The sequence below is a fragment of the Triplophysa rosa genome, linkage group LG12 (assembly GCF_024868665.1).
Source record: "Triplophysa rosa linkage group LG12, Trosa_1v2, whole genome shotgun sequence".
Taxonomy (NCBI): Eukaryota; Metazoa; Chordata; class Actinopteri; order Cypriniformes; family Nemacheilidae; genus Triplophysa; species Triplophysa rosa.
The window spans coordinates 5,773,751-5,799,486 of NC_079901.1; the positions used below are offsets into that span (position 1 = coordinate 5,773,751).

Sequence of the window (25,736 nt, forward strand, 5' to 3'; positions counted from 1 at the left end):
TAATAAAGTAATATAAATCACCGCGTATAGCAAGCACGGTGCAGACTTTCGGAACTTGTCATTCTCAGTAATAAAAAGGAAGCGTGTGCGTCAGATTCTGAAAGCTTGTAGAGATGATGCAGGTAAAACGGCTTGTCTGTTTATAGGAACGTTGCTTTGAGCTGGTAGGTTACATGCAATGATTGCTGATTGCAGATCAGCCGGGCTGATTATCTGCTCCGGCTCCTCCTGAACTTTGTTAAATTAAACATCATGTAGTTTTAAAAATAGTTTCGAGGGGATATCTGGTCTAGTATTGCATGGCACAGCATTGTTACGTGATGTTTAACGAACTATTTGTGGCTTGTGTTTTGAAAGGCCCACCAAAATCCTGTTTCCTGCATCCTGCTTCCTGTTTCCTGCATCGCTGCCGGCAGCTTGTCTGTATCAGTGCTCTTACCACTTCGCTCTAATATTAGTGTATTTTATTTTCGTTAATTATTATTGTCGTTGCTAACTTATCCTTATATCTCAATAACCCTGTTCCTGTTATTTACTTGGAAGAGTCTAAACCAAAAGTGATAGTTAACTTAACGCCGTTAGCATAGCAATAGCGTGTTAGCTTGCTTTCTGTTCACACTGTGGAATATCATCTTGCCTCTNACACATTCTTCAGTTCCAGAGGGAAGGACATCTTCAACTTCTCCATTCCACTCTTGTACAGCTCAAGCCCCTCCTTCACTGCAGCCTCATTCTCAATCGTTGCCATGGCAATCACAGCGTTCTCCAGACACGGCACAGCTCCACTAGAGATGGTGTCCACATATGTTTTTGCCAGATTACCAAAAACTTTAAGAAGAAAAATATGTAAAACATAATGATAAAGAAAAGAGAATCTCGAATTAACAAAAAACAGTTAAAGGCGGGGTAACTTATTTCTGATACGGTTGTTGTTATTTGAAATCGACAACAAAACTTGCATTGCTCGGCCCTCAAACATCATAACTCTTCTACCGTCTTTCTAATGCCCACTTGCTCTCTTCCCGCCCCTTACTGCTGATTGGCTACAAGTTTGTTTTGGTACTAGGCCCGACTCAGTTTTCTTTAGTGTTTTCAGAAATCGGTTACCATGCCTTTTAGAAAACAAACGGTTTTATGTATATCTATTGACAGAAATGCAATATAATATACGAAAACATTTCTTCAGAGGTGTATAAAGACCTTACGAATGAACGTTATGTTTGTAATACCTTAGAAAAGCTAGTTATAATCTACATACAGAGCGGCCCTACATACATGTAATTCGCCCCATTTTGTTACAGCAGCCCTAAACGGACAAACAAAATCACAATGTCGTTCATCTTCACTCCCCTGGAAATAATCTATGTTATGATAGGCAATACAACAGATAGTGTTTATAGAAATGATATACTGCTGTTTAAATTCGAAAATTAGGCTACTTCATAAGTGTGAAAAAGGAATTATTAGGCTAAAAAATAATCTAATGCTTGATTTCATCCCATATTGTGTGGATGAAGCTTTTACTTATTTTAATTAGATTAGACAAGCATGGATAAAACACAGCATGGATGTTTCATTACTGAGTGTGTGTTTGGGGTGAAAACCCCCAGCGCATCACAGGGACTCCACTTTCAGCCATTGAGGACATCCAGAGGAAACGCTGTCTGGTCGAGCTCGCGCATTTTTAAGGACTCCTCTCACCCCGCCCACAGACTGTTTTCTCTCCTGCCTTCTGGCAGGCGCCTCAGATGCCTCCGGACAAGGACTAGCAGACTGAGAAACAGCTTTTTTCCCAGAGCTGTCTTGCTATTGAACTCTACCCCCCGCTGATTCCACAACCCCCTCATATACCTCTACTTAATGCTGCTATATTGTTTTGTTTATTGCACTACAGGCCTTCAAGTGCACGACTGGACTGTCTACACATGTACTACATGTTTACTTGCTCTTCCGGACTATTTATACATATACTGCATCATTTGCACTCCAGTACTATGTACTAATGTTATTTGCACTACTGGATTATTACACATATACCCATCATTTGCACTCCATACTATGTACTGAATACTGAATAACTCATCTACTGCACTGTTTACTTTAACTTAATACTGCTGTCCATAATTTATGCACTTTATATTCATTGCACTACTGTTCTGCATAGTCTAATTTATATTGTACATATCCATCAGTAAATTTCTGTTTTCAGTAAATAGCCATCTGTATATAATGGTCATAGTACATTCCACTTGTAAATTCTTCATAATTTTGCTTTATCCTGTATTTATGTATTTATGCACAACTGTATATCCTGCACTTGCTTATTGCACTTCTGGTTAGACCTAAACTACATTTCGTTGCCTTGTACTTGTACATGTGTAAACGACATATAAGATGTAATCTAATCTAATCTAATATAATCTATATCCATTTTTCAAGGTTTATCCACCGTTTGCTAATAATGGAGGCTGTTTTGATATTAATTTGGTTGCGGATTCATTTCCACACATTGTCAAAACTGTTGTTTTGACCGGGAGTCTTCCGTTTATTTATTTATCTTGGAAACGCTTGTAAAAGCACTTTTCACATAGAGATCCCAGAAAATACACGGAAAATGTGTCCGGAATTTGTCCCGGGATCGTTAGATTTTGTCATTCACACTGCCAGTGATTTTCTGGAATCTGTGCGTGCGTTCACACACATTCCGTGAAGATCCCTAAAGACACATGGCGTAATATACTGCAAAGTTATGTAATGTGCATTTTTTTGTCGTGAAATGAGGGTTGATAACTGTGTGAACTGTGGACCTGACAAGAGCTGAGATGATAGAGCTGAGAAAGAAAAGGACGCGGTCTCTTGACATGTCTTCACCACAAAAACTTCAAATGCTATTAGATTATTAATGATAATCTTAAACTATAATTTATTTTATTATTAAGTATTTTATTTTATTTAGCCTTGTTTTGCAAGTTCTCTGGAGCTTTGTGCAGAGGCAGCACTTTTGCCAGAGGGGAACTGGAATCCCCTGGTTGGGCCTGGGTTCTCCTGAGGTTTTTTTTCTCGATTAGAGTTTTGGGTTCCTCGCCACCGTTTGCATACTGTTTTTGCACTATCTGCCTGACCGGGGGGGCTGCTTTAGAATCTTAAAGTTTTACTTAATTAATATTGCATATAGGAATTTATTATCTGTTATATTTGACCTGTGCTTCTCTCTCCTTTATCCTAAATGTGTGCTCTCACTGAGCGTGTGTGTGTGTGCGTACTTGTCTGTGTGTGACATACGGTGTGTGTGTGTGTGTGTGTGTGTTGTGTGTGTGTGCGTGCGACGTCTCGTGTGTGTGTGTGTCTCTGTGTCTGTGTGTGTTGGTGCGTGTGCGTGTTGTGTGTGTGGAGTGTTTTGTGTGTGGGTATGTCTGTCTTCTGTGTTTTCAACCTTTTCTTGTTTTTGCAGGTACAACTTTGATTGTTTTGCTTGTAGTCAATGTGTCTCATGTCAGCTGCTTTGTAACAATGAAAATTGTAAAAGCGCTATATAAATAAATAAGTAGTTGAGTTGAGTTGATTGAACGATACTTGTGTTTTTAGGTGGCTAAATAGCGCAGTTTGTTATTTATTACTGCCTTCCTTTATTAATTAGGCCTATTTTATTTAGGCTTAATTAACAATCTCTTTTTTTGGTTATTATTCTGTAGCATGTATTGTTGCCTTTTGCAAATGACAAAGACGTCAATTTAAAAAAAAAACTTTTGTATTTATATTTTTATTGGTAAATGCAGAACAACGAAGAGGCACAAGAACGCAAGGTAGGCTATAGCCCAAGAGATTAAGCTAAATATAAGCTAAATATAAAATGTCATATGAAAACATATAAATGCAAATTGTTCAGTATTGTTCAGTGCAAATTTACACAACCTTAATAAAAAAATATAACGGAATCCTGCGAAGTTAAAATGAGCCAGTATTTTTGCAACTAGCCTAATGCAATACAAAAGGCACGGTATAATATTTTTCAGTAATATGATGTACAACAATGTGAGTTTAAAAATAAGTTTATCGTTTTTTAAAACAAAGTTTGAGAAAAGTTTTTGAGCATTTAGATTTTGTAACCATTTCGGAATAAGATCACGCAGATCGAATGAAAAACCCGCTAATGAGACCTAAAGATATTGCACATAATTCTATAAAAACCACAAATAAACACTAAGGTCGGTATATGATCACGGTAGGTGATAGTTTGGATTAGTCTGTTAACAAGCGGGTTTCCATCACTCTGGTTTTATTCGCATTTTGAAGTTTCGCATCAGAAACGAGTGATGGAAACACCAAATTTCGAATTAAAAACCTTTAATTCGCAAAAAAAAAGCTTTTACGCTCGCTTGAGGTGGTTTTTCATTTTTTGAAAAAGAGTTAATGGAATAATGGGAGATAAAAGCATTTGCCGAATAAATTCCTCCAAAAAGTCTCGTAACTGCACTATGAGACGGCGAAACCTGACTAACCAGAGTACTGATCTTGCATTTATTGTGTTTCGTAATCGTCTGCTTGCGCAAGTATTATTATATATGAAAATTATAATATTCAGTGGCTTCTCTTACTATTCTTACGGATATTTAGTGGCAGTTTATTAGGACAGTGACGGCTGACTAGTTGGATGGAAACGGTTCTTATTCGCAAATGTTTTATGCGATATTTCCAATTTTGCACAGAAACACACGGCTTCTCCGCAGCACGAGCACGGAAGGTGCACACAGCCGTTTTTAAGGTTGGTAAGCGATCAAGTTTATTGAAGCGTGTGTATTTCGTGTTAATATTTTTGATAGAAGTAATTTCAAGTTTAAAAGCGTTTAGAAGCAGACAACTCTATTCTCGCATCTGACCTTATGTTTGGTGATTAGGACTCTTGCATTCATCCATGCTTAAGCTAAAGACAAATAGTAGTTTTTGATTTACAAACGAAAAAAAATAATGCTTAACTATATTTGTTTTCATAGCCAAATTATTTACGATTTATTATAGATGTGTGCCATCACTACATGGCTTTTACGGCATTGTTTCTGCCTTTTGTTCACACAGGGCGCTTTCCGGGACTGTTCCCGTTAATGTTATAGGTCCCCTTTCCAGAATCATTTTTCGGATCTATCCGGGATGCGTTTGCGTTCACACAGAAGGCACTCTGGCAATTTTTGGCAATTTTCCGGGATCAGCGGGCTGTGTGAATGGGGATTTAACATTGTCAGCATTTGAGACCCGTGATCGCGCCCGACAGAAGATCACCCGATCGCGGGTCTCAAATGCTGACAGGTCATATATCATTAAACACCATACAACAATAGGCTATTCAAACTATATGCAAAGCCTTGCCATCACATCCGGGAAATAAGTCAGTAAATTTGAGTAAAATCACAGGCTTCACTTATCCCGTGCGAATGCGCTACATGATCACAGACAATCTCTGCAATTATTACAAATGACCAGAGGTCCCCAGGTAATACTAATCCCGTGCGAATAGGGTTTTAGTCAGATATTTTTATAAAACAGAGGTGGATACTATAAAACACATTGGAAAGATGTTTAGGACTTTATTACTGCCTTATCACTGTAAGTAAACCAATCTGCAGCCCGTTTACGTTCATGCCACTGCTAGAGCGGTCTCGTTCTCGAGTCAAGAGCCGGTTCGCAACAGCTTTCGATTCAGCAGTACACGAACCGAAGAGCCGCTTCTTTCGGACACGTCGAGTCGGTCGATCGTGAGTGAGAACCGATGAGCTAATGATAGTGAGCATGCGTGATTCACCGTGAGGCTACAGAACAGTGTGGACAACTGATGCTGTGCTAATGTTACGAGCGCACGTGAACCGAGGACTTAAAATATATGGAGCAATCTGGCAAAGCGTAAGTTTTTTTAATAACACATAAATCGTATTGAATTATGCATGGATCAAATATTTTCTGTAAAATGATGATGAAGATTAATTATTCACTTTTTATCTTTAAGACTTAAAATGTCATAGTTTGCTGCACTTCACTGTGCCTGTTTGGGTGCTTTAGTTGCAAAACATATATGTAAGAAACAGATCATGACATGATGCGTTAACTGACAGAAGTTATGATTACTGGTTTTGGTTTATATTTGAATGTGTCGAGTGTATTTTCATCCCAGCCGGTCGGGACTTGACGCGTTTTGTCAGGGCGAGTAACGTCATTATGTCAGAATATAAGAGAATCGGTGAACCAGTCTTTTGAATGATTATATTAGATTAGATTCAACTTTATTGTCATTGCACATGTACAAGGCAACGAAATGTGACCTCTGCATTTAACCCATCCAGAGAGTAGTGAACACACGCACATCAAGTGGTGAACACACCTCCGGAGCAGTGGGCAGCTATCACTGCAGCGCCCGGGGAGCAAGTAGGGGTAAGGTGCCTTGCTCAAGGGCACCTCAATTGTTACCCGCCGGCCCTGAGAATCAAACCGGCAACATTCTGGTCACGAGTCCGACTCTCTAACCATTAGGCCACAACTGCCCCAATCTCATCATATGATTACAGTGAAGAATTGCTCACTGCACAGCACATGCATTGATAGAGAGAGAAATCTAACACACGGGTCAAGGGTCAAGAGCCCAGAGCCCAACTAAAGCAAACACTGATCTCCATGATGGTGGCATCATTTAACCAATAAAACATCAACATCTGATCCTCTGTGATTCTCAATAACAGAAGGTGTTCATCACTAATGCTCAATCATCATTAAATTACTCACTTAATTATCTCATTAACTTTCACTCTTTGAGGACTTGGATGTGACTTGAGACTTGAAAGGAATGACTTGGTTCCTCCTCTGGTGAAATCAGCTCATGGGTTCATGGGTGAAACAAAAATATGGCAGGACTTTTACTCTTTGGCCCCTGGGACTACCCACCTCTGTCTGCTAGTTACCTTAGATAGCAAGAGAGCTGGTGAAAACCACTGAATCAATGTTGAATATGGTTGATTGGTCAATGTAAATGGAGTGAAATAAATATCACTTTTGTACCTCAATAGAATGTTAAAAAATGTTGAAATTTCAACAAACTACCATTATTGTTATCAGTGTTTGCTTTAGTTGGGACCTTTATACCTGACTTTGGTAAAGTGAAAACTCTTACCTCTTGCATTGCTTGTAACAGTGGTTCACTAAGAACACTTATTGCGTTCATAAAGGAGGAGATGTTTTAAAAATGCAGTAAGTTACTTTTTTGATGGGTGTTGAGCTGTAATAAGAATGAGCAATACTTTTATAACTGAAATAAATGTTGTGGTTTACAAATGTAGAAGTACTCTGTCTCAATAATAGGATTTTTTTTTACAAACTTAGACATCAACAATGGTTACAATCATCAAACTAATCCAGATAAACAGATCAACTACAACGTATGCTGGGAGTCATGAATGAGTGTTCTAATATGGTGTTACCCAGCATGCATTGCAGCATGAAGCTTTTCTTTGTTGATTGTCACCATTGTTAAGATTTATACACAGATTCTTCATGTCTAATTGATTCAGTGAGCAAGGGTCTTCTAGAGTAATTTCTGTTAATTCATAATATGGTGCCAGCTTTGTTGCTCTTATTGTCACACATTAAGATAACAACTACAACCAATATCATCTCATTCTTATGGATCTCAGTTTTCATTGTTTTAACAAATGTATATTAACACACAATTAACACTAAAGTTCAAGAGTCATGGTCCTAACTAAAGCAAAGACTGGTCACAATAATGGTAGTTTGATGAAATCTCAAAAAAATTCTACAATCGCTATCTGGGTAACTAGCAGATGAGTTGAATCAGGTGTTTTATATAGAGAGACATCTAAAACATTCTGTCAGGGGGTTCCTGAGGATCAGGATTGAGAACCCCTGAGGTAAATCACTGACTTGACTTGATTTGACTTGAGACTTGACTTGCTCCCACCTCTGATATTTTCTATTTTTACTCACCCCTGCCAGTGACAGTGTATCCATCTTTCAGCGTCTTCACTTGGCTGTCCTGAAAGACCAACCTGCAGAAACAATCTGTGACCTCCATGAATTTAGGATCAAGGTCAGCGGGAGCCAAGCTTTCCAGACGAGACACATACTCTGGAGCAGTTGGAAATGGGAAAGTGAAGCAAGTCCTGGAAGGGAAGAATTTTTGGATGCACTCCCTGGGCAGGTTGTACTCCATCACTTTTTTTGAAGTGCCTAGAAAACAGGAACATGGTATATACCAGGGGTATTCAATTAAAGTTCCAAGAGGTCCGGTCTTTATATTTTCTTCCAAACGGAGGTCCGGACAATATGTTTTTTGAAAATAAATAAATATTTAATCAATTTAGCCCAGTTGGATATACTGTATAAAATATATGATCTTTTATCAGGCCATTTATTTTATATTTTGATATATGTATGTATAGGCTCTGTGGCTTTAGGGGAATGCACTCTTAAAAGAAGTCTGATAATTCATATTTGTAAATAAAAACTACTGACAACATGCAAACAGCAAATGTAATGTAACAATGAAAATGCTATATAACAATTAAAATCATAAACATAAAACAAAGTTACTTACTAAATTAGCCTTTCCATGGCATTTTCACCTTTTCACATTCATGCCAGAACTACTTCTATCTTTAAATAATTTCCGAATTAAAACGTTCATTACAAAATCTGAACCTGCTTGTGAAAACCCAGCAAATGTCCTTCATAAGACCATCCTACAGACTATTCTGTGAAAATATAACAAAATCTTCAATATTGACTGAATAATACCAAAATCTTGAAGTAAATATTTGATGCTTGTTGTCTAGTAATCCATTTGATTATGAGACTGTAGCCTGGGTTTTTTAACGGTCACAAATGTTTACATGCTGACCAATAATGCTAATGCTAAATGTAGATAAAGACGTTATGGTTAATAAAATATCTCAAATCTGGTTGAAAGGATGGAGACATCTAGCAAACAGTAAACAGACTGACGGATACAAATGCTTTAATATTTGCTGCATTTTGTTTACTGCTGTGTGTCCGTTTACCTGCTCTGCGTGTCTGCACTAGTGTTGTTCAAATAAGCACGTGTTTGCTGCTCTTCATGCGGCGCGTCTTTGGTGGGAGAAGCAGCGCGCGCGGAGCGGAAAGGGTTCAAATGTTTATGCCCCCTAACGGAGGCAGCCTCACGTTTGGGTCGGCTCCTGGGGCAAAGCTAGAAGAAAAGCCAGGAGGCAAGGAAGCCAAGGCCTGTGCCTCTAGCGGAGGCAGCCTCACGCTAGAGTCCGACGGAGGGGCAGTGGGCCATGGACAGGGCAGAGGATTGAAAGAGATAGAGCCAAAGATACGTCTGTGCCACCAGCGGAGGCGTGCTCGCATTGCTGAGGTGACTTGTGGGGGTGTGGGCCAGCATGGCGCTGTCGAAAGTTGCCGTCGGGGGCTTGGCAGAGTGGAAAAGTTCTGGGAACTTTGTACGCTTTTCTGGCCAGGGACCGCCCGAGAGCCCGTATGACTGACAGGTGTGCAATGATGATTTGCATGGCAAATGTTTATCAGCGTAGTAATGTCACTGCAATAAAAGACCTCTGTGCATTCACTAAGGTTTCAAAAGTTTACAACAACCATTAGACTCAATCAGCACAAAAATACTGGAAAATAGTGGAAGTGATCAAGAGCTCAAAGTATTTCTCCATCGTTTTAGATTGTACCCTTGGTCTGATTCATTAAGAACAGCTCTCTGTCATTGTCAGAATTGTTTCACTAGAAGAATCACCACAAATTAAAGAACATTTCATGGGCTTTTTTCAGGCAGAGGAGTCAACAGGGGAACGTTTGTCTTCTGTCATTCTCAAAAGACTGGAGGAGCTGAACATCCCCTTTGAGGGCTGTAGAGGACAATCCTTTGATAATGGTGCCAACATGAACAAAAATAAGGGTGTTCAGGCTAGGCTTCTTCAGCTGAACTTAAGAGCCTTTTTTGTCGCATGTGGTGACCACATGTTAAATTTGGTGGTAGATGATGCTGCTAAGAGATCACCAGATGCCATTGGCTACTTTGGATATTTAGCTAAATTACTCAAACTCTTCTCAGCCTCCTCCCATAGATGGGATACCCTCCTGAAACATGTCAAAACGACCCTGAAAATATGGTCAGATACCAGGTGGGAAAGCAGAATCGACAGCAACCAGGCAGTAAGGTACCAGGCAGGGCAAGTCAGAGAGGCTCTTCTGGAGGTGAGGGAAACTACTGCAGACCCTGTAGTGAAAGTTGAAGATCAGTCTTTGGCAGAGGAGATTGGATCCTACCGATTTTCTATTTGCACAATCATATGGTATGACATCCACAGCAAGATCGAGCATCTGAGTAAACTAATGCAATCACCCTCCGTGCAACTAGATGTGGCTGTTGACTTGCTGAAGAAAACCAGAGATTCTCTTTACAGCTACAGAAGTACTGGGTTTACAAGTGCACAGAGAACTACAAAGGAAATGTGTGACAAGATGAACGTGGAAGCTGTACTCAAACAAAAGCGGTTGAGAACCACAAAAAGGCAGTTTGGTTATGACGCTCCAGATGAGCCTATTGGTGATGCACTTCAAAAAATGGAAAAACAATTTTAATGTAGTTAATGTAGATACAGCCCTTTCTTCACTAGATGAGAGATTTCAGACCCTGGGGGAGGTAAATGGCAAATTTTGAGTGCTCCTCAACTTTCCCAACATGTCCGAAGAAGAGCTGCTGGAGCACTGCCAAACCCAGAGCACAGCTTTAAGCCATGATGGACAGCCAGATATGACAAACATAGAGCTCCTGACTTTCCTGCACAAGAAGAAGCTGACGGAAATTTACCCCAATATGTGGATCGCTCTGAGAATTTCTGCTACTCTACCTGTTACAGTCGCTACTGCTGAAATGAGCTTCTATAAGCTCAAAGTGATTAAAAACTATCTGAGATCAACAATGGCTCAAGAACGTCTGGACTTTCAGTCATCAGTATAAAATTTGCAATAATCTTATTTATATTGTATTTATAATTTGTTTTATGTGTATGTGTGTGTGTGTGGGGGGGGGGGGAGGGGTTGCGTGTTTCCAAAATAAATATAAAAATCAAGACAGCTATGCAGTTTCTGTGTGAATGTTTGAGCACAATGATTATTGGTGAAATGGACTGTGAGGCAAGCGGCACCAGGTAAGATCTTCCCTAGGGAAGCAAATTGCCCAGGGCTGGCCCTCCCAGTCAACACGTGAGGTCGACGCGATGATCACAGTGATGTCACACCATTTCATACTGTGATGTGTTGAGTAATACGTGAGCTCAAGTGAATTTATTGATTTAGTCACCTGATGTATGATGTTGTTTACTGACTTCACCCACTGTGTAATGATACTCCTTGTGTGTGTTTATGAGATCACAATTGTATGGAAAAGGAATAAACTGTAGAGTGCCACATCTTGGAGAATACTGCCAAGTGAAAATGATCCACTGACCTCATTTAAGTTTACTTTTGTGTGGTACTTTACATCATCATATTTACAGCTTGAGGTTGAGCAGTGTTGGGAGTAATGAGATGTTGGAAGAATTTACTTAACTATTATATGCGTAATGAGAAATAAATGTGTGAGAAACACACAGACATAAGAATCCATATTAAACTCAACACGGTGACAATCATCAGAAGAAAACGTCATGCTGCAATGCATGCTGGGTAGTAAAACTCATTCATGACTCCCAGCATGCATTGCAGTGATGTTAAGCTGATCTCAGTTTGAATTCTTACCATTGTTGAGGTTCATACACTGAGTCTTGATGTATGGCTATGATCTGGTTTTATGTAATAATTATTTAGAAGGTATATTGATGTATCAAAACGCTGGTCTACTCGTTATTCAATAGCTGTCAAACAAGAGGTCCACCTTATGTGAAGCTAAGTAGCTGTCTACTGAGACAATGGCACGAGTTAGAGGACCGCAGGGGGCTATTGCTACGGATGCGCCGAGAAGAAGGCGGAAACTCAGCTGAGGAGCTGCGCGGGTGCTAGGGGGGACAAGAGTTCAAGCGTCGTGCGTCGTAACGGCTAGGTGAGCCATATGCATTGCGCTGCCCGCCGGTAAACAAGAGATCTAAAAGCTCGGGATTGCTTGCTTGCGGGAGGAGCTGATTGTGCAGAGACTGATTTTCCGATTCCTTATGGGATTCATTGCGGGAGTATAAGTAGCTGTCGGCATTCCATGCTCATGAGACCTCCGATTTGGAACACTCGTCAATATCAATGTGTAAGCGAGAACATGTAGTTCATTATACACCTACGCTGAACGTGGACTTCTGTTGAGGGCTCATAGCTCGCGACTCACTTCGTTGCCATGGGAGAACTGAATGTATTCAAAGACGCAAATGGGAAAGTAATATATCTCTCGCGGTGAGTAGCATAGTCCCGTGTGGCGCGGTTGAGGTCGGAGAGGGTCGTATAGGTCATTTCTACACCGGCTTGGAGCATAGCGTGAAAATCCTGCGGAGGCGTGTTTTAACAGGCGTCAGATTCTGAAAGCTTGTAGAGATATGCAGGTAAAACGGCTTGTCTTTTATAGAACGTGCTTTGAGCTGGTAGGTTAATGCAATGATTGCTGATTCAGATCAGCCGGGCTGATTATCTGCTCCGGCTCCTCTGAACTTTGTTAAATTAAACATCATGTAGTTTTAAAAATAGTTTGAGGGGAATCTGGTCTAGTATTGATGGCACAGCATTGTTACGTGATGTTTAAGGAAACTATTTGTGGCTTGTGTTTTGAAAATATGTTCCCTGCATTTCAGACATTTTGCCTAAACACATTTATTTTGCACATTGTGACTTGATTCTGGCTATTAGTTTCATTTTTATTTTTATTTATTTAAAGGTATTTTGTTCTAAACAAATTCTGTAAATTAATGTTGATTGTTTTTTGGTGCATCAATGTTGCGCTGCACTTTGCGCTTGTAACCCGTTAACCACCTGGTGTCCAAATGAAAAATGACAATGCTGCTCCCAACACAGCGGGTAACTTAGGAGTATGCTACCAGACCCTGAAAGTGCAATTTTAATTGAAAAAGTAGTTCAATGTTGTACATCAGCTAACCGTGTGTTATAATGACACCAAAATAACAAAGCTGTGAACACTTTTATTTGTTGCTAACTTAAAATCATACCAGTGTTAATTTCGTTAACGAAAACTATGACGAAAAGTATTCGTTAACGACATGTTTTCACTGACGAAAACGAGACGATAACTAAATAAAAATGAATGCATGATAACGAAAACTGTAATAAAAATATACTGACATTTTCGTCAACTAATAAAAACGAGACGAAAATATTCTTGTCCCACCTGGCGGACATCAGTTTGCGCGCATGTGCTGCTTATCTCATATAAACGGCAGAGAGAAGTCTCTGGGAGAAGGGGAAGCACACACATGTATTCTGTGTCTCCACGCGGTTTACAAAGCGTCTTATTTTCCTTCACGATCGCCGGTAAAACGCCGCAAACTTGAAGCGCGACTGCAGGCGAGTCACCCCGAAACACATTACGAAGGCAAGCTCAAAGGTTTTTATATGCCTATGTTAACTTTAACACGAGCTGCTGCATAACGTGAAATGCAACATAGAGTCAGCCAAAAGAAACCAGCGCTGTCCTCTACTGATTATAGAAGTGATGAAGTGAGTCAAACTGTACATTCCAACCAAATATGTAACATGTTTGCATGACTAAAGAAATGTAATACAATTTATATAATATGTCTTTTTGAAAGCTATTCTCATTCATTGCTGTTCAAGCAAAGACAGTGCAGCTCTTTCTTCAAAGAGGCATGCCATGAGCCAATAGCCTTTGAGTGTGAGCCCTGTCAGAGCGTTTCATTGGTTGAATGAACTGAATGAACACGCCCTACTTAACGAGTCAATTGAGTCAAATGGGATTGAATGAACTGGAACATGTCGTTCATGGTCTAATATTCTGTGTTCCAACAATGCAATCTAGTTACTGAACTTTTCTGAAAAATAAAGGTAATGACCTGGTTTAATTTCATTCTAAGGTGAAGTAAATTATGTCAAAACAGTTGAATCTTTGTATGGAACATTTAATTACACCAAGTAAATGATTTAAACCATTTAGATTTTAGTAGACTAAATATAATGTATATTTATTCGACTAAAATGTTTTTCATATTTCGTCGACTAAAACTAGACTAAAACTAAAATGATGGGGTTGACTAAAATGTGACTAAAACTAAATTGCATTTTCGTCAAAAGACTATGACTAAAACTAAATCAAAATTTGCTGTCAAAATGAACACTGGTTCCTAGTCAACAATTTGATGTCATAGTGATGTCACCACGAGCTTTCAGAAAACTCACTGAGGTCAAAATGTCAGCAGCAAACTCAATGTGTGCTCAAGCTGTGAAACGATGTTAAAATGATAACCAGACTAAAAAGACAACATTGGATCAGTGGATCATTATCACTAGTCAGACAGTATTCAGCATTTTACTTTGCCACAACAACAACTGATGTTCATCAACCAACACTGCTAGCATGCAACATTAAACTAGCATCTAGAAGTTAAGGGTGAAGAGTCCAGCTAAAGCAAACACACATCACCTTAATGGTGACTAAATAAAATAAATTCACATCGAGCTCACATATTACTCACACTGTCACAGTATGAGAAGGGTGTGACATCACTGTGATCATCGCGTGACCTCACGTGTTGACTGGGATGATATGTTAAATATTGAATGTCTCTCACATTGACCCACAGCAACATTAACATAATGAAGATTAGTGTACAATGTTTTATACAAATAATGTATTCTATTTAGTTTCCATTTCATTCATTTAACATATTTAATATTGGGGGCATCCAAGTTATTTGACATATTTGAACATTTTTTAAAAGGTAACACAATATTTATATTCCCTGGTAATGAGTTACTTTTATAATGATGTAACTCAGTAACTTACTAAATTACTATTTGTGAGAAGTAACTAGTAACCATAACTAATTACTTTTTAAAAGTAGCGTGCCCAACACTGCTCACAATTCACATATATTCTAATACTATGAAATCATAAGTATAAACTATGAATTTAAGTCATACAAATCATTTGCTGACAAACCTAATAACAAAAAACTGGCCACACAGTCACTGTGATCATTTTAAGGACTATTTTTAATTACCATGTTTCAGCTTCAGAGCAAACTCCAGGTACTCATTTTCTGTTACATCTTTGCCATCGATCTTAAGCTCAAGAGTAAAGTCTCTCACAGCCCAGATGAAGCTAGGGAAGAACTTTACGAACTGGCTGGAATCATCGACATCCTCATCTGATGATTGGACTTTTATATGCTCTGTTATTTCAGCAACATATCTGACAGTTTGTTCAGGCAACACAAAATAAATGTTGAGCACCGAATCAAGATGTCTAACAAAAATGTTATGCCATGAAGTAATAAAACAACTTTCAACATCCGTGCAAAACTGTTGATCTGTCGATGTTAATTGCATTCAACCAATGTCACTTTTACACCCATAATGAAAAATGTGTTGAAATTTCAACAAGCCACCATTACTGTGATCAATGTTTGATTTAATTGAGCTCTTGAATCTAGATTTTCCTGAAAGAGGTGAGTTTTTTCTAGTTTTACATAAATGTAATATAACTCATAGGGGTCCACATAATGTTTTGCGAAGTTTCAGCTCATAAAACAGCACAGAAATGTGCCCTTTTGGTGTGTGTCTCTTGTGAGTGCAAGTGAGCTGCTAGTCTCTGCCCCCTTTTGAGCAGAAAACGCAGCCAGGGCTGTGAGTCTGTGCTTCCAGCGACAAAACAATAAAGTATGGTCACATAAAGCGAACGAGAAACAAGGTCTGGTCTTTTTGAACACCAAACACATTCCCAGCTAACAGAAGTTTGTTATTAGAACGTTCCTTGGAGGTTTTTCATGTTTTCGAAAACGTTTTAAATAATGTTAATGTTTTAAGAACGTTCCCAGCTAATAAAAGTCACCATCATGGTGATCAGTGTTTCCTTGACTTGGGCTTTTGTACCTTGACTAAAAGTGTTAGAATTATTGGTTTGTTGTAACTGTGTGTGTGTGTGTGTGTGTGCGTGTGCGTGTGCTGTGTGGTGTGTGTTGTGTTGTGTTGTGTGTGGGCGCCAGCTGGTGTTGTTATTTACTGTTGTTATGGCAATGCCAGGAGTTCTAACCTATGGAGTTTTGGTGGTCATTAAAATCACATCATTGGATCTCATTTGGTTTGAGTGCTGTGCTATTGAGCATAAGTATAAAGTTGTTTGGTCAGGAGTTTTCTTGACATTTCGATGTTGAAAAAAATAAGTGATAAGGTTTTCATCTTGGAATAGCTTTGAATGGTTTAAATCTTATTTATCCGACCGTTTTCAATTTGTAGCAATAAACAATGAGGTTCACGCAAATCGCAAGTCAGTACGTTGTACCACAGGGCTCAGTCTTGGGCCTCTGCTCTTCGCATTATACATGCTACCTCTAGGAGATATAATAAAGCGACACGGAGTTAGCTTTCACTGTTATGCTGATGATACTCAACTTTATATTTCCTCGAAGCCTCATGAAACACAGCAGTTCCATCGAATAATGGAATGCATAGTCGATATAAAAAACTTTTTATTACTGAACTCNAGTGAACATGGACAAGCCGGTTTGCCTCATTGACACGACGTCAGATGGGAAGCTGTGTGTGCAGCAGTCGGCGCTGGAGATCCTGCAGAAGATTGAGCAGCCGGTGGTGGTGGTCGCTGTGGTGGGTCTCTACCGCACCGGGAAGTCTTACCTGATGAACCGTCTCGCTGGGAAACAAGCAGGTTAAACCCTCACATGCAGCAAGAAAGCATCTGAAAGTGTAAGGCTGTGTGACCACAAATCATTATTTTTTACTGAAGAAGACATGATCTCACTTTTTATGTGTAATACCGATTAACTGCAACCCTGTGTTAGGTGCATGGTGCATTCACTTTTCATGATGTGTTTTCAAGTATTTCTTTTCACAGTGCTGTAAATTATATGCTACTTATTATGCTTTGAAGTGAATTTTCATTTTTTGTAGTCAATGTTTTTTTGAACATAAACAATGCGCTGTCACTTTTAACTAAAGCCTCACCTAAATCATGCTCGTGACATCTCATCATCATCTCCAAGCTAGGTTTTCTGCTGCTAAATATTTGCGATGGACACACATCCTAAAGTCCTTTCGGACGGATTCGCTGTTAAGGGGTAATGAGTAATATAATATACCAGAGGACGTCTCTAATATTAATAGCCAATTCGCACGGGATTAGAAATCGAGGTGGGAGCAAGTCAAGTCTCAAGTCAAATCAAGTCAGTGGTTTACCTCAGGGGTTCTCAATCCTGATCCTCAGGAACCCCCTGACAGAATGTTTTAGATGTGTCTCTATATAAAACACCTGATTCAACTCATCTGCTAGTTACCTTAGATAGCAAGAGAGCTGGTGAAAACCACTGAATCAATGTTGAATATGGTTGATTGGTCAATGTAAATGGAGTGAAATAAATATCACTTTTGTACCTCAATAGAATGTAGAAAAATGTTGAAATTTCAACAAACTACCATTATTGTTATCAGTGTTTGCTTTAGTTGGGACCTTTATACCTGACTTTGGTAAAGTGAAAACTCTTACCTCTTGCATTGCTTGTAACAGTGGTTCACTAAGAACACTTATTGCGTTCATAAAGGAGGAGATGTTTTAAAAATGCAGTAAGTTACTTTTTTGATGGGTGTTGAGCTGTAATAAGAATGAGCAATACTTTAATAACTGAAATAAATGTTGTGGTTTACAAATGTAGAAGTACTCTGTCTCAATAATAGGATTTTTTTTTACAAACTTAGACATCAACAATGGTACAATCATCAAACTAATCAGATAAACAGATCAACTGCAACTCATGCTGGGAGTCATGAATGAGTGTTTAACTATGGTGTTACCCAGCATGCATTGCAGCATGAAGCTTTTCTTTGTTGATTGTCACCATTGTTAAGATTTATACACAGATTCTTCATGTCTAATTGATTCAGTGAGCAAGGGTCTTCTAGAGTAATTTCTGTTAATTCATAATATGGTGCCAGCTTTGTTGCTCTTATTGTCACACATTAAGATAACAACTACAACCAATATCATCTCATTCTTATGGATCTAGTTTTCATTGTTTTAACAAATGTATATTAACACACAATTAACACTAAAGTTCAAGAGTCATGGTCCTAACTAAAGCAAAACTGGTCACAATAATGGTAGTTTGATGAAATCTCAAAAAATCACATTAATTTCAGGTGCAAAGTGATATTGATTTAACTCCATTAACATTGACCAATCAACCATTATGAACATTGATTCATGGTTTTCATCTGCTCTCTTGCTATCTGGGTAACTAGCAGATGAGTTGAATCAGGTGTTTTATATAGAGAACATCTAAAACATTCTGTCAGGGGTATCATCCCAGTCAACACTGAGGTCACGCATGATCACAGGATGTCACACCTTCTCAACTGTGACAGTTATAAATTAAAATAATCAAATTCATGCAATTTACTCGGGTGATCCCAGTGAGGTCAAAAACTACGGAAATCCGTATTTATATGGAAAATCACATCCCTGTTATCTATTTGCAAGATGATAGCTTCTTTGTTTGACAAATATGCATTCTAATGAAAACAGACAACATGCATGCTTTAATGTTTTTTTATTTGTGCATGTTTATGGGGTGTGAAAGACCGCACTGGGTCACAGCTCGAGGTTGCCTGGCTTTGTGTGGCAGGCTCCAGGCTGGTTTGTGGGGGCTGAAGAATGCTTGTTCTGGCCTCCGACAGATCTGAAAGAGAAGAAATAAATGAAGCAAACATAAAACTGCGTGTGCTTGATTTAGGCAGCCTGAAATGCAAGATTAGCAGCATTAGATTTTAAACCTTTATCCTCTTTAGAAACAAGCATCTGTCTCCTCCGCCACAGACCATTTTTTCTACACCTAAATAAAGAAAATTGTAAAAACATTTATATATATAAACATACTATAATCGTGCCGCAAAAATGATCAGTCATTTATATCTACATTCGTTTTTACATTAACACATTAATGTAGGCTAACTCAAAGTCAGATTATAAATTTGTTTAAATGCACTATACAACCAAAGTAATTTAAAACAACAATACTTTCAGTGTAAACATAATAGTGAAACAATAATCATTTGCGGTGATATTTACAAAACATAAATATGCAATAAAAAATACGAACCTGAGCTGGAGTTCGGTTCACTACGCCAACGCTGTTGACTGCAGCAGTGATGTTTTTCCAAACTGTTTTTACTTCCTTTGATTCCGTTTTTCAAGGTTAAAGTTTCAATTTTAAATGGGGAAAAGTTCCTCTTTTTGGCCGGATTACGTTTCTCTCTGTCGCAAAATCTAGGGGCGAGGCATCTGCACCCTGAATTTTTAGGGGCGTGATATGTAAATTACGATCGATTTCAGCCGCTGTATTTATCAAGGTGCGACTATTCATACGGCGGAATTGGCCGCGTAGAAAGTTTAATGAATCACACGTGAGCGTTGTCGTACTCGGATGCACGCTTGTTTCTACGTTCGTTTGATAAATGAGGGCCAGTGAGTTTGCTGTGCGGTTACATTTTGACCTCATCATGAGTATTCTTAAAGCTTACGGTGACATCAACGTGACATCAGCGTGTTGACTGGGATGTGCAAACATAAACAAACACTTAGGTCCGGTCATACGATGAATTCAAACATTGGATTTGTGATAATAGGCACTTACCTTAGCACTTTCATCGATACATCGTATTCGGAAAGCACTTGAAGTTTGCCACTGACTTGTCCGCAGCCTAGAAACAACAATGCTTCTTCAAGCTTGTCCTATTTGAAAAAAAAAATGCGGAACTACAGAAAATGGCGGCGTATTTACGTATGATTATCCTTGTCCATCGCACGGGATTAGTATTACCTGAGGTCCTTTTCCCGGAGGTTAAGAAGGTGCCGCAATCTTTACTGACATTGTCTGCAATGATTACTGTCATGGCATTCGGAGGACTAAAACACTGAGAAGCTCTGGTAATGAATTGACTTGCTCCATCTACCCGCTGTAAAACTTACACTGTCCAAATAGGGCTTAAGACAGGGGTCCTCAACTTCTAGAATCCTGAAGATCTTTGAGGTTTTTCAGGTGTGTTTGAATTAGGGTTGGAGCTAAACTCTGCAGGAAAAGTGATCAAGAGGTCAGGAATTGAGGACCAAGAGAAATAAAATTATGTTTCATGTATACCTTTTTAATTGTGTGGCCTTATCAGGTTTGCACTGGGGCAGCACCATTGAGTCCAAGACAAAAGGCATCTGGATGTGGTGTGTGCCCCACCCCACTAAAAAAAGAAACCACTTTGTGTGCTGCTGACACTGAGACTTGGAGACGTGGACAAGTGAGTAACGCCAAACTACTAAAACGTCAAAAATGTGAAACCAGTTCCGAGCATTCTTTTGACGGGCTGGACAGGGGGATCCCTTGAGAAGTCTCAAGCGGAGGATGGACAGTATTTCAATATGTGCAGTGTTTCCGCTAGGATTTCTGGAACTGTGCCCTGATTACGTCATACGTTAATTAACATATTTGTGACGTCATCGCAGGTTTTCAGTTGAAATTTCACACACATTTTGTATTTTAATACAGTTTGTTGCGCAATAAAGCCGTATCCATTCGCAGATTTTGTTTCTGTTCTCAGTTCTGATGTACAACCGTGACATCGTCTGACAAATACCCCGCACACCTTAAAGAGCGGCGATTTGGCTAGAGTCTTTGGCACAGTGCACAGCCTCTGTCCCCGTCTGCTGCGTGACTAAATCTGGGTAACCATGTGCTTATTAAAGGGGTGGTGCAACGGTGTGTCATGCATTCTGACTTCTTTACAATGTTAAATGTGCCGTCTTCTCATGCTTAACATGGTCAACTTGTCAAAAAACGAGTTGGGCGTATTACGTAGTATTTCTGTGCTCGATACACTCCCTCAGCGATCATACAGGTTTCGTAAAGTTTTTTTCTAACATATAAAACTGTTTCGTAAGAATTTTTCTTAGTCTCTTATTGGACAATTCTCCCGGAAAAGCATGCGGCACGCGGCAGCAAGGAGAGGAGGAGAAGGAGCATGAGCAGACGTCACTTTCACTTGTGTGCAGGAGAGCGAGAGAGAGAGCATACGTTCGCAAAGTTCAGGTGTTCGCTTTAACAGGTGAACTGTGTTCCAAACAGTCGATAACAGTGACAGGTTTTGTAAATGCTGTTTGGTACTCATTCATTCACGAAAAAAAGCACTTTCTCCCTGCCCCTCACTGCAAGAGTTGATGCCGAGAGAGGAGATCCCAGCTGCGGGAAAGTGAGACTTCGCAGAACAGTACTGGTGGCATTTTCCCACTGAATGATTCGCTTAATAGGACTACACTGTAAAAAATGATTTGTTGTTTTTTGTTGTTTCAATTTAAAAAAATAAGTTACCTTGTTGCCTTAAAATTTTAAGTTAGTTCAACTTAAAAATATTAGTTCACTTAATGAATTTGTTGCAAACTCGTTGTGTTGACTAATATTTTTTAAGTTGAACTAACTTAAAATTTTAAGGCATCAAGGTAACTTATTTTTTTAAGTTGAAACAGCAAAAAACAACAAATCATTTTTTACAGTGTAGGTGTTATAATCCCACTATTTCAGCTCAAATGAATTTCCCAATATGACACTTCCCACGCCTTATGCATGACAGGGGAGAGCAGTCAAGAACAGGAATTCTGATGTTTCAATGGGTCCTCTGTGTTTGGGGAATAATACTTATCTTTCCTTGCTATCATCAGCACTGAAAAAAGTGAGACTTTGGATCAACTTAAAAAATGTACTTTTACTTTGGACAACATAAAAAGATTACATCAACTTGTTACAAGCCCAACTAAAGCAAACACTCATCACAATAACGGTGGTTTGTTGAAATGTATACATTTTTTATTTTGAACCAAGCCATAAATATAATCTGAGAAAAACTAATAAAATTGCTTGTAACACGTTGACGTAATTTTTTAACTTGTCGAAAGTAAAAGTATTTTTTTAAGTTGATCCAAACTCTCACTTTTTTCAGTGAGGGACATCTCATGTGTCGTGTCATCACATCCATTATCCTGGGTGAAAGATGCCTTTTGGTGAGGTGCTGCTGATAGTGCCCATTGTATGGTTCCCATCAGTGCGACACATCGTCAGTTGTGCACCTTCGCCTCATTGGGTGTTTCGGCCCTTTATCACAAGACACTCCCACCGCAGGTTGATAAGAAGGGTGTCACATTGTCCATGCTGTGTCCATCTGCTTCAACCACAGCCATTGGCTTCTTCTTTCTGCACCACTGCCCAGTTCTTGATTATCCTCAACTGTCCCTGTCCTCTGAAAGTGACTTTTTGTCAGCTATGGCGACCTCTGCATTTAACCCGCCCAGTGAGTCGTTACCTGCCGGCCCTGATAATCAAACAGGCAACTTTCTGGTCACGAGTCCGATTCTCTAACCATACTCAGTGCACTTGGTCCCGAATGACATAACATTACAACACATTACCACTAAATATTACTATTAAAGGTTTATCCGAAAACAAGCTAGGTTTGTCGTTATGTGCTTCTTCTGAACAAAAGTCGCTAAATGCAGTGAAAGGGCTGGTAACTTAGCAACACTAACAGGACAAACTAGGAATTAGTGGGAAACGCTACATTACAGAGAAGCTGCAGGTGTGGTCAAATGATGTCGGTCGTTGAAATAGCCATCATCTTGTCTCTTGATTCATTGATCTCATCTGGGTGTGTGTTGGTCCCGAAAAAACAATTATAGTGTCAGGAAGTTTAAGTTGCATCCTGTTTTCACAAATCTTTATACACATCACAATTTAATTAAAGCTTAAACTACAACAGAGTTTAGAATCACACAGACATCAAGAATCAGTGAATCTCAACAATGGTGACAATCTGGGGCAACTGGGGCTGTGTCTGGAATAGCATCCAATACATTTACATTTATTCATTTGGCCAACGCTTTTATCCAAAGGCTTAAAGTAGAGAGCATATAAATTTGTCTAATATGAAATATCAAACGACGATTGCACAAACGTCACATGCACCAGGAGGCGCTTTTTGGAATTAAGTGCTTTAAGGAATTTAGACAGGTGGACCCCATAGACTCCATTATATGAGCAAAGAGGCTGCGATTTACCACAAATTCTTTATGTCTACTCAAGAAAAATGTACCTACATCTCAGGATGGCCTAGGGTGAGTGAATAAACACGCAAATTGGAGTTTATGGGCTGAACTATCACTGTTAAGGGTCAAGGAGTGATTATCTTCCAGTTGACTCCCATTCCTTGTTCTTATGGGCTATTGCTTTATAACTTCCTAAACTATAATGGATCTTAGGATAGCAACCAGCCGGAGAGATATGAATGAACTTGAGCAGTGGTCGAAAGTTCGATCGTGTAACGCTTTGCTCTTTTTTCAATTTTCACCATCAAAATTAATCAAATGAAAATTGGTTTCAAACTTTCATTTTAATTTTCATGGGTACTTCACAAATGGATAATTGTCTCTCAGTTTCATTTGTAATTATACGTGTTTGGGTAATTGCTTCAGAATTTCTGATTTTCAACAAACACAAAAATTACTTGTTTTTCTAATATTTACATTATGTGTTGCGCTTGCAGCTGGATCGTACCATTATCGCCGGTGGTAGGGGTTTACAGTGCGTACTACTGTTTATATCAGATCACCGTTACCTTTGCACGTTAACCACATTGTCTGGACAATGAGAGAGTGGAGTGCGCTTGATTCATATGAAAGTGTGATCCGTCGGTTGGTAGAATGTCCATCTAGAAAACATGTCGCTTTCACGGTTAATGTGTAATTATTATGAGACGTCATATTATCCCTTTATAACAAGAAAATATATCTTTAAATGCCATATTATCCCAGGGACGTCATTTCCACTGGGGACAGGGGGGACAATGTCCCCTCACTTTTCAAAATCCTGTTCGTGTCACAGAGAGTCTGCCTGCGTCGATGCGAGTGTCGCGTGCACACTCTAAAAAAAGATCACTGAAAGATTGTTTTCAATCACGTGGTTTTGATTTGAATTGAATAGAAACCTGTTTTTACGTGGTTGTTGTTTCGGTAGGCTATGTTAAAGCTGTTTCCTTATAACTGACTTCTGTGGGGAAGAAACGCGTGATTTATTACTTTTTTTGTTTAATAAGGACTCGTTCTTTTAACAGCAGTGCGTTTATGACAAGGCTTGACAGAAACGTGGGCTTCCCTGGTCGTTGTTTAGGTACGTTAAACCTCGTTAAGCATTTTAGAAAGTCATCCTCATCTCCTTTCGACCGCAGATTCAGGTTTACAAGCCAAGTTTTCCTCCGTTTCTCAGTCAATACTCGCATTTCCCCCTTCATGAACATCCACTTTTGCTACACAATAAAAACACATTTTGGTTTAATCAATTTAAACAATCAAAAACAACGCAAAACAGGTATTTTGAATTTGTGATACGATTCAAATAAAAAACATTTCCCCCCATTTTGTCCCCCCTCCACTTCTCAAACCAAAGTTACACCTTTGTATTATCCCGTCAAAATGAGAAAATATATTGTTTTAACGACATATGATCTCGTTATTATGACATAATTGAGTGGAAAAATAAAACGTTTGTGGCAGCAATACGCCACCCTACGTAATAACTCGGGCTGCGACTGATACAAGTTATCCATCACTTCTACTTTTTGTGCGTGCACTCACTGCACTTGCTGCCCGGCCGTTCCCAATGACATACAGATCCGCAGCATTGCCATCTACTGACTAAAACCAAAACGGCAACCGATGTCGAATAGATTAATGATTACAGACCAGACAGTAGTGTTAGTAAAATTATATTTAATACATGTGTAATACATAAGGGAGATAAATATGATTAGATAAACCGTAGGCCTTTCATAACATGACAGCGCTGTGGGTCCGTGGGCGGTTGTAGACTACACCCCTACCACCGGCGATAATGGTACGATCCAGCTGCAAGCGCAACCACATAAATGTAAATTTAGAAAAACAAGTAATTTTTGTGTTTGTTTGAAAATCAGAAATTCTGAAGCAATTACCCAAACACGTATAATTACAAATGAAACTGAGAGACAATTATCCATTTGTGAAGTACCCATGAAAATTAAAAATGAAAGTTTGAAACCAATTTTCATTTGATTAATTTTGATGGTGAAAATTGAAAAAAGAGCAAAGCGTTACACGGACCCTGTTCCAACAGCAAACACCGTTTGATTAGATTCTCATTTGCATTGCCATTAAAACACACACAGATACAGCCCATCAGAAAATCTATTATATAACAGTCAAGAGCCCAACTCAAGGAAACACTGATCACAATGATGGTAGCATCCAACTGAATTACATCAAAATAAATATTGTTAACCCGCCCACGGGCCCTCTGCGTGTTAAGGGTTAAAATTGTATTTTGTAAAAAACGAAATAGTAGTTTGTATTTGAAATACTCCCCATCCCTGGTCCCAAGTAGCAGTTTTCTGGCTGATTTGTGCACCACAAGAGTCCCCAGCCCAGATCTTCCCCACACGCTGTT

General features: G+C 39.1%; 2 protein-coding genes across 2 annotated transcripts in view; one reads left to right on the forward strand and one right to left on the reverse strand.

Moving 5' to 3' along the window:
- baz1b (bromodomain adjacent to zinc finger domain, 1B) overlaps positions 1-25,736 on the forward strand; it is an 89,749-nt gene that overhangs the window by 18,505 nt on the left and 45,508 nt on the right. The gene's annotated exons all lie outside the window — the stretch shown is intronic.
- On the reverse strand, positions 629-16,153 carry LOC130562709 (guanylate-binding protein 6-like). The gene is made up of 3 exons (XM_057347915.1): positions 15,219-16,153; positions 7,984-8,226; positions 629-828 (listed from the first exon to the last, which is right to left on the reverse strand). Exons 1-3 carry the CDS (start codon positions 15,544-15,546, stop codon positions 629-631), a joined length of 771 nt encoding a protein of 256 aa, XP_057203898.1. The 5' UTR covers positions 15,547-16,153.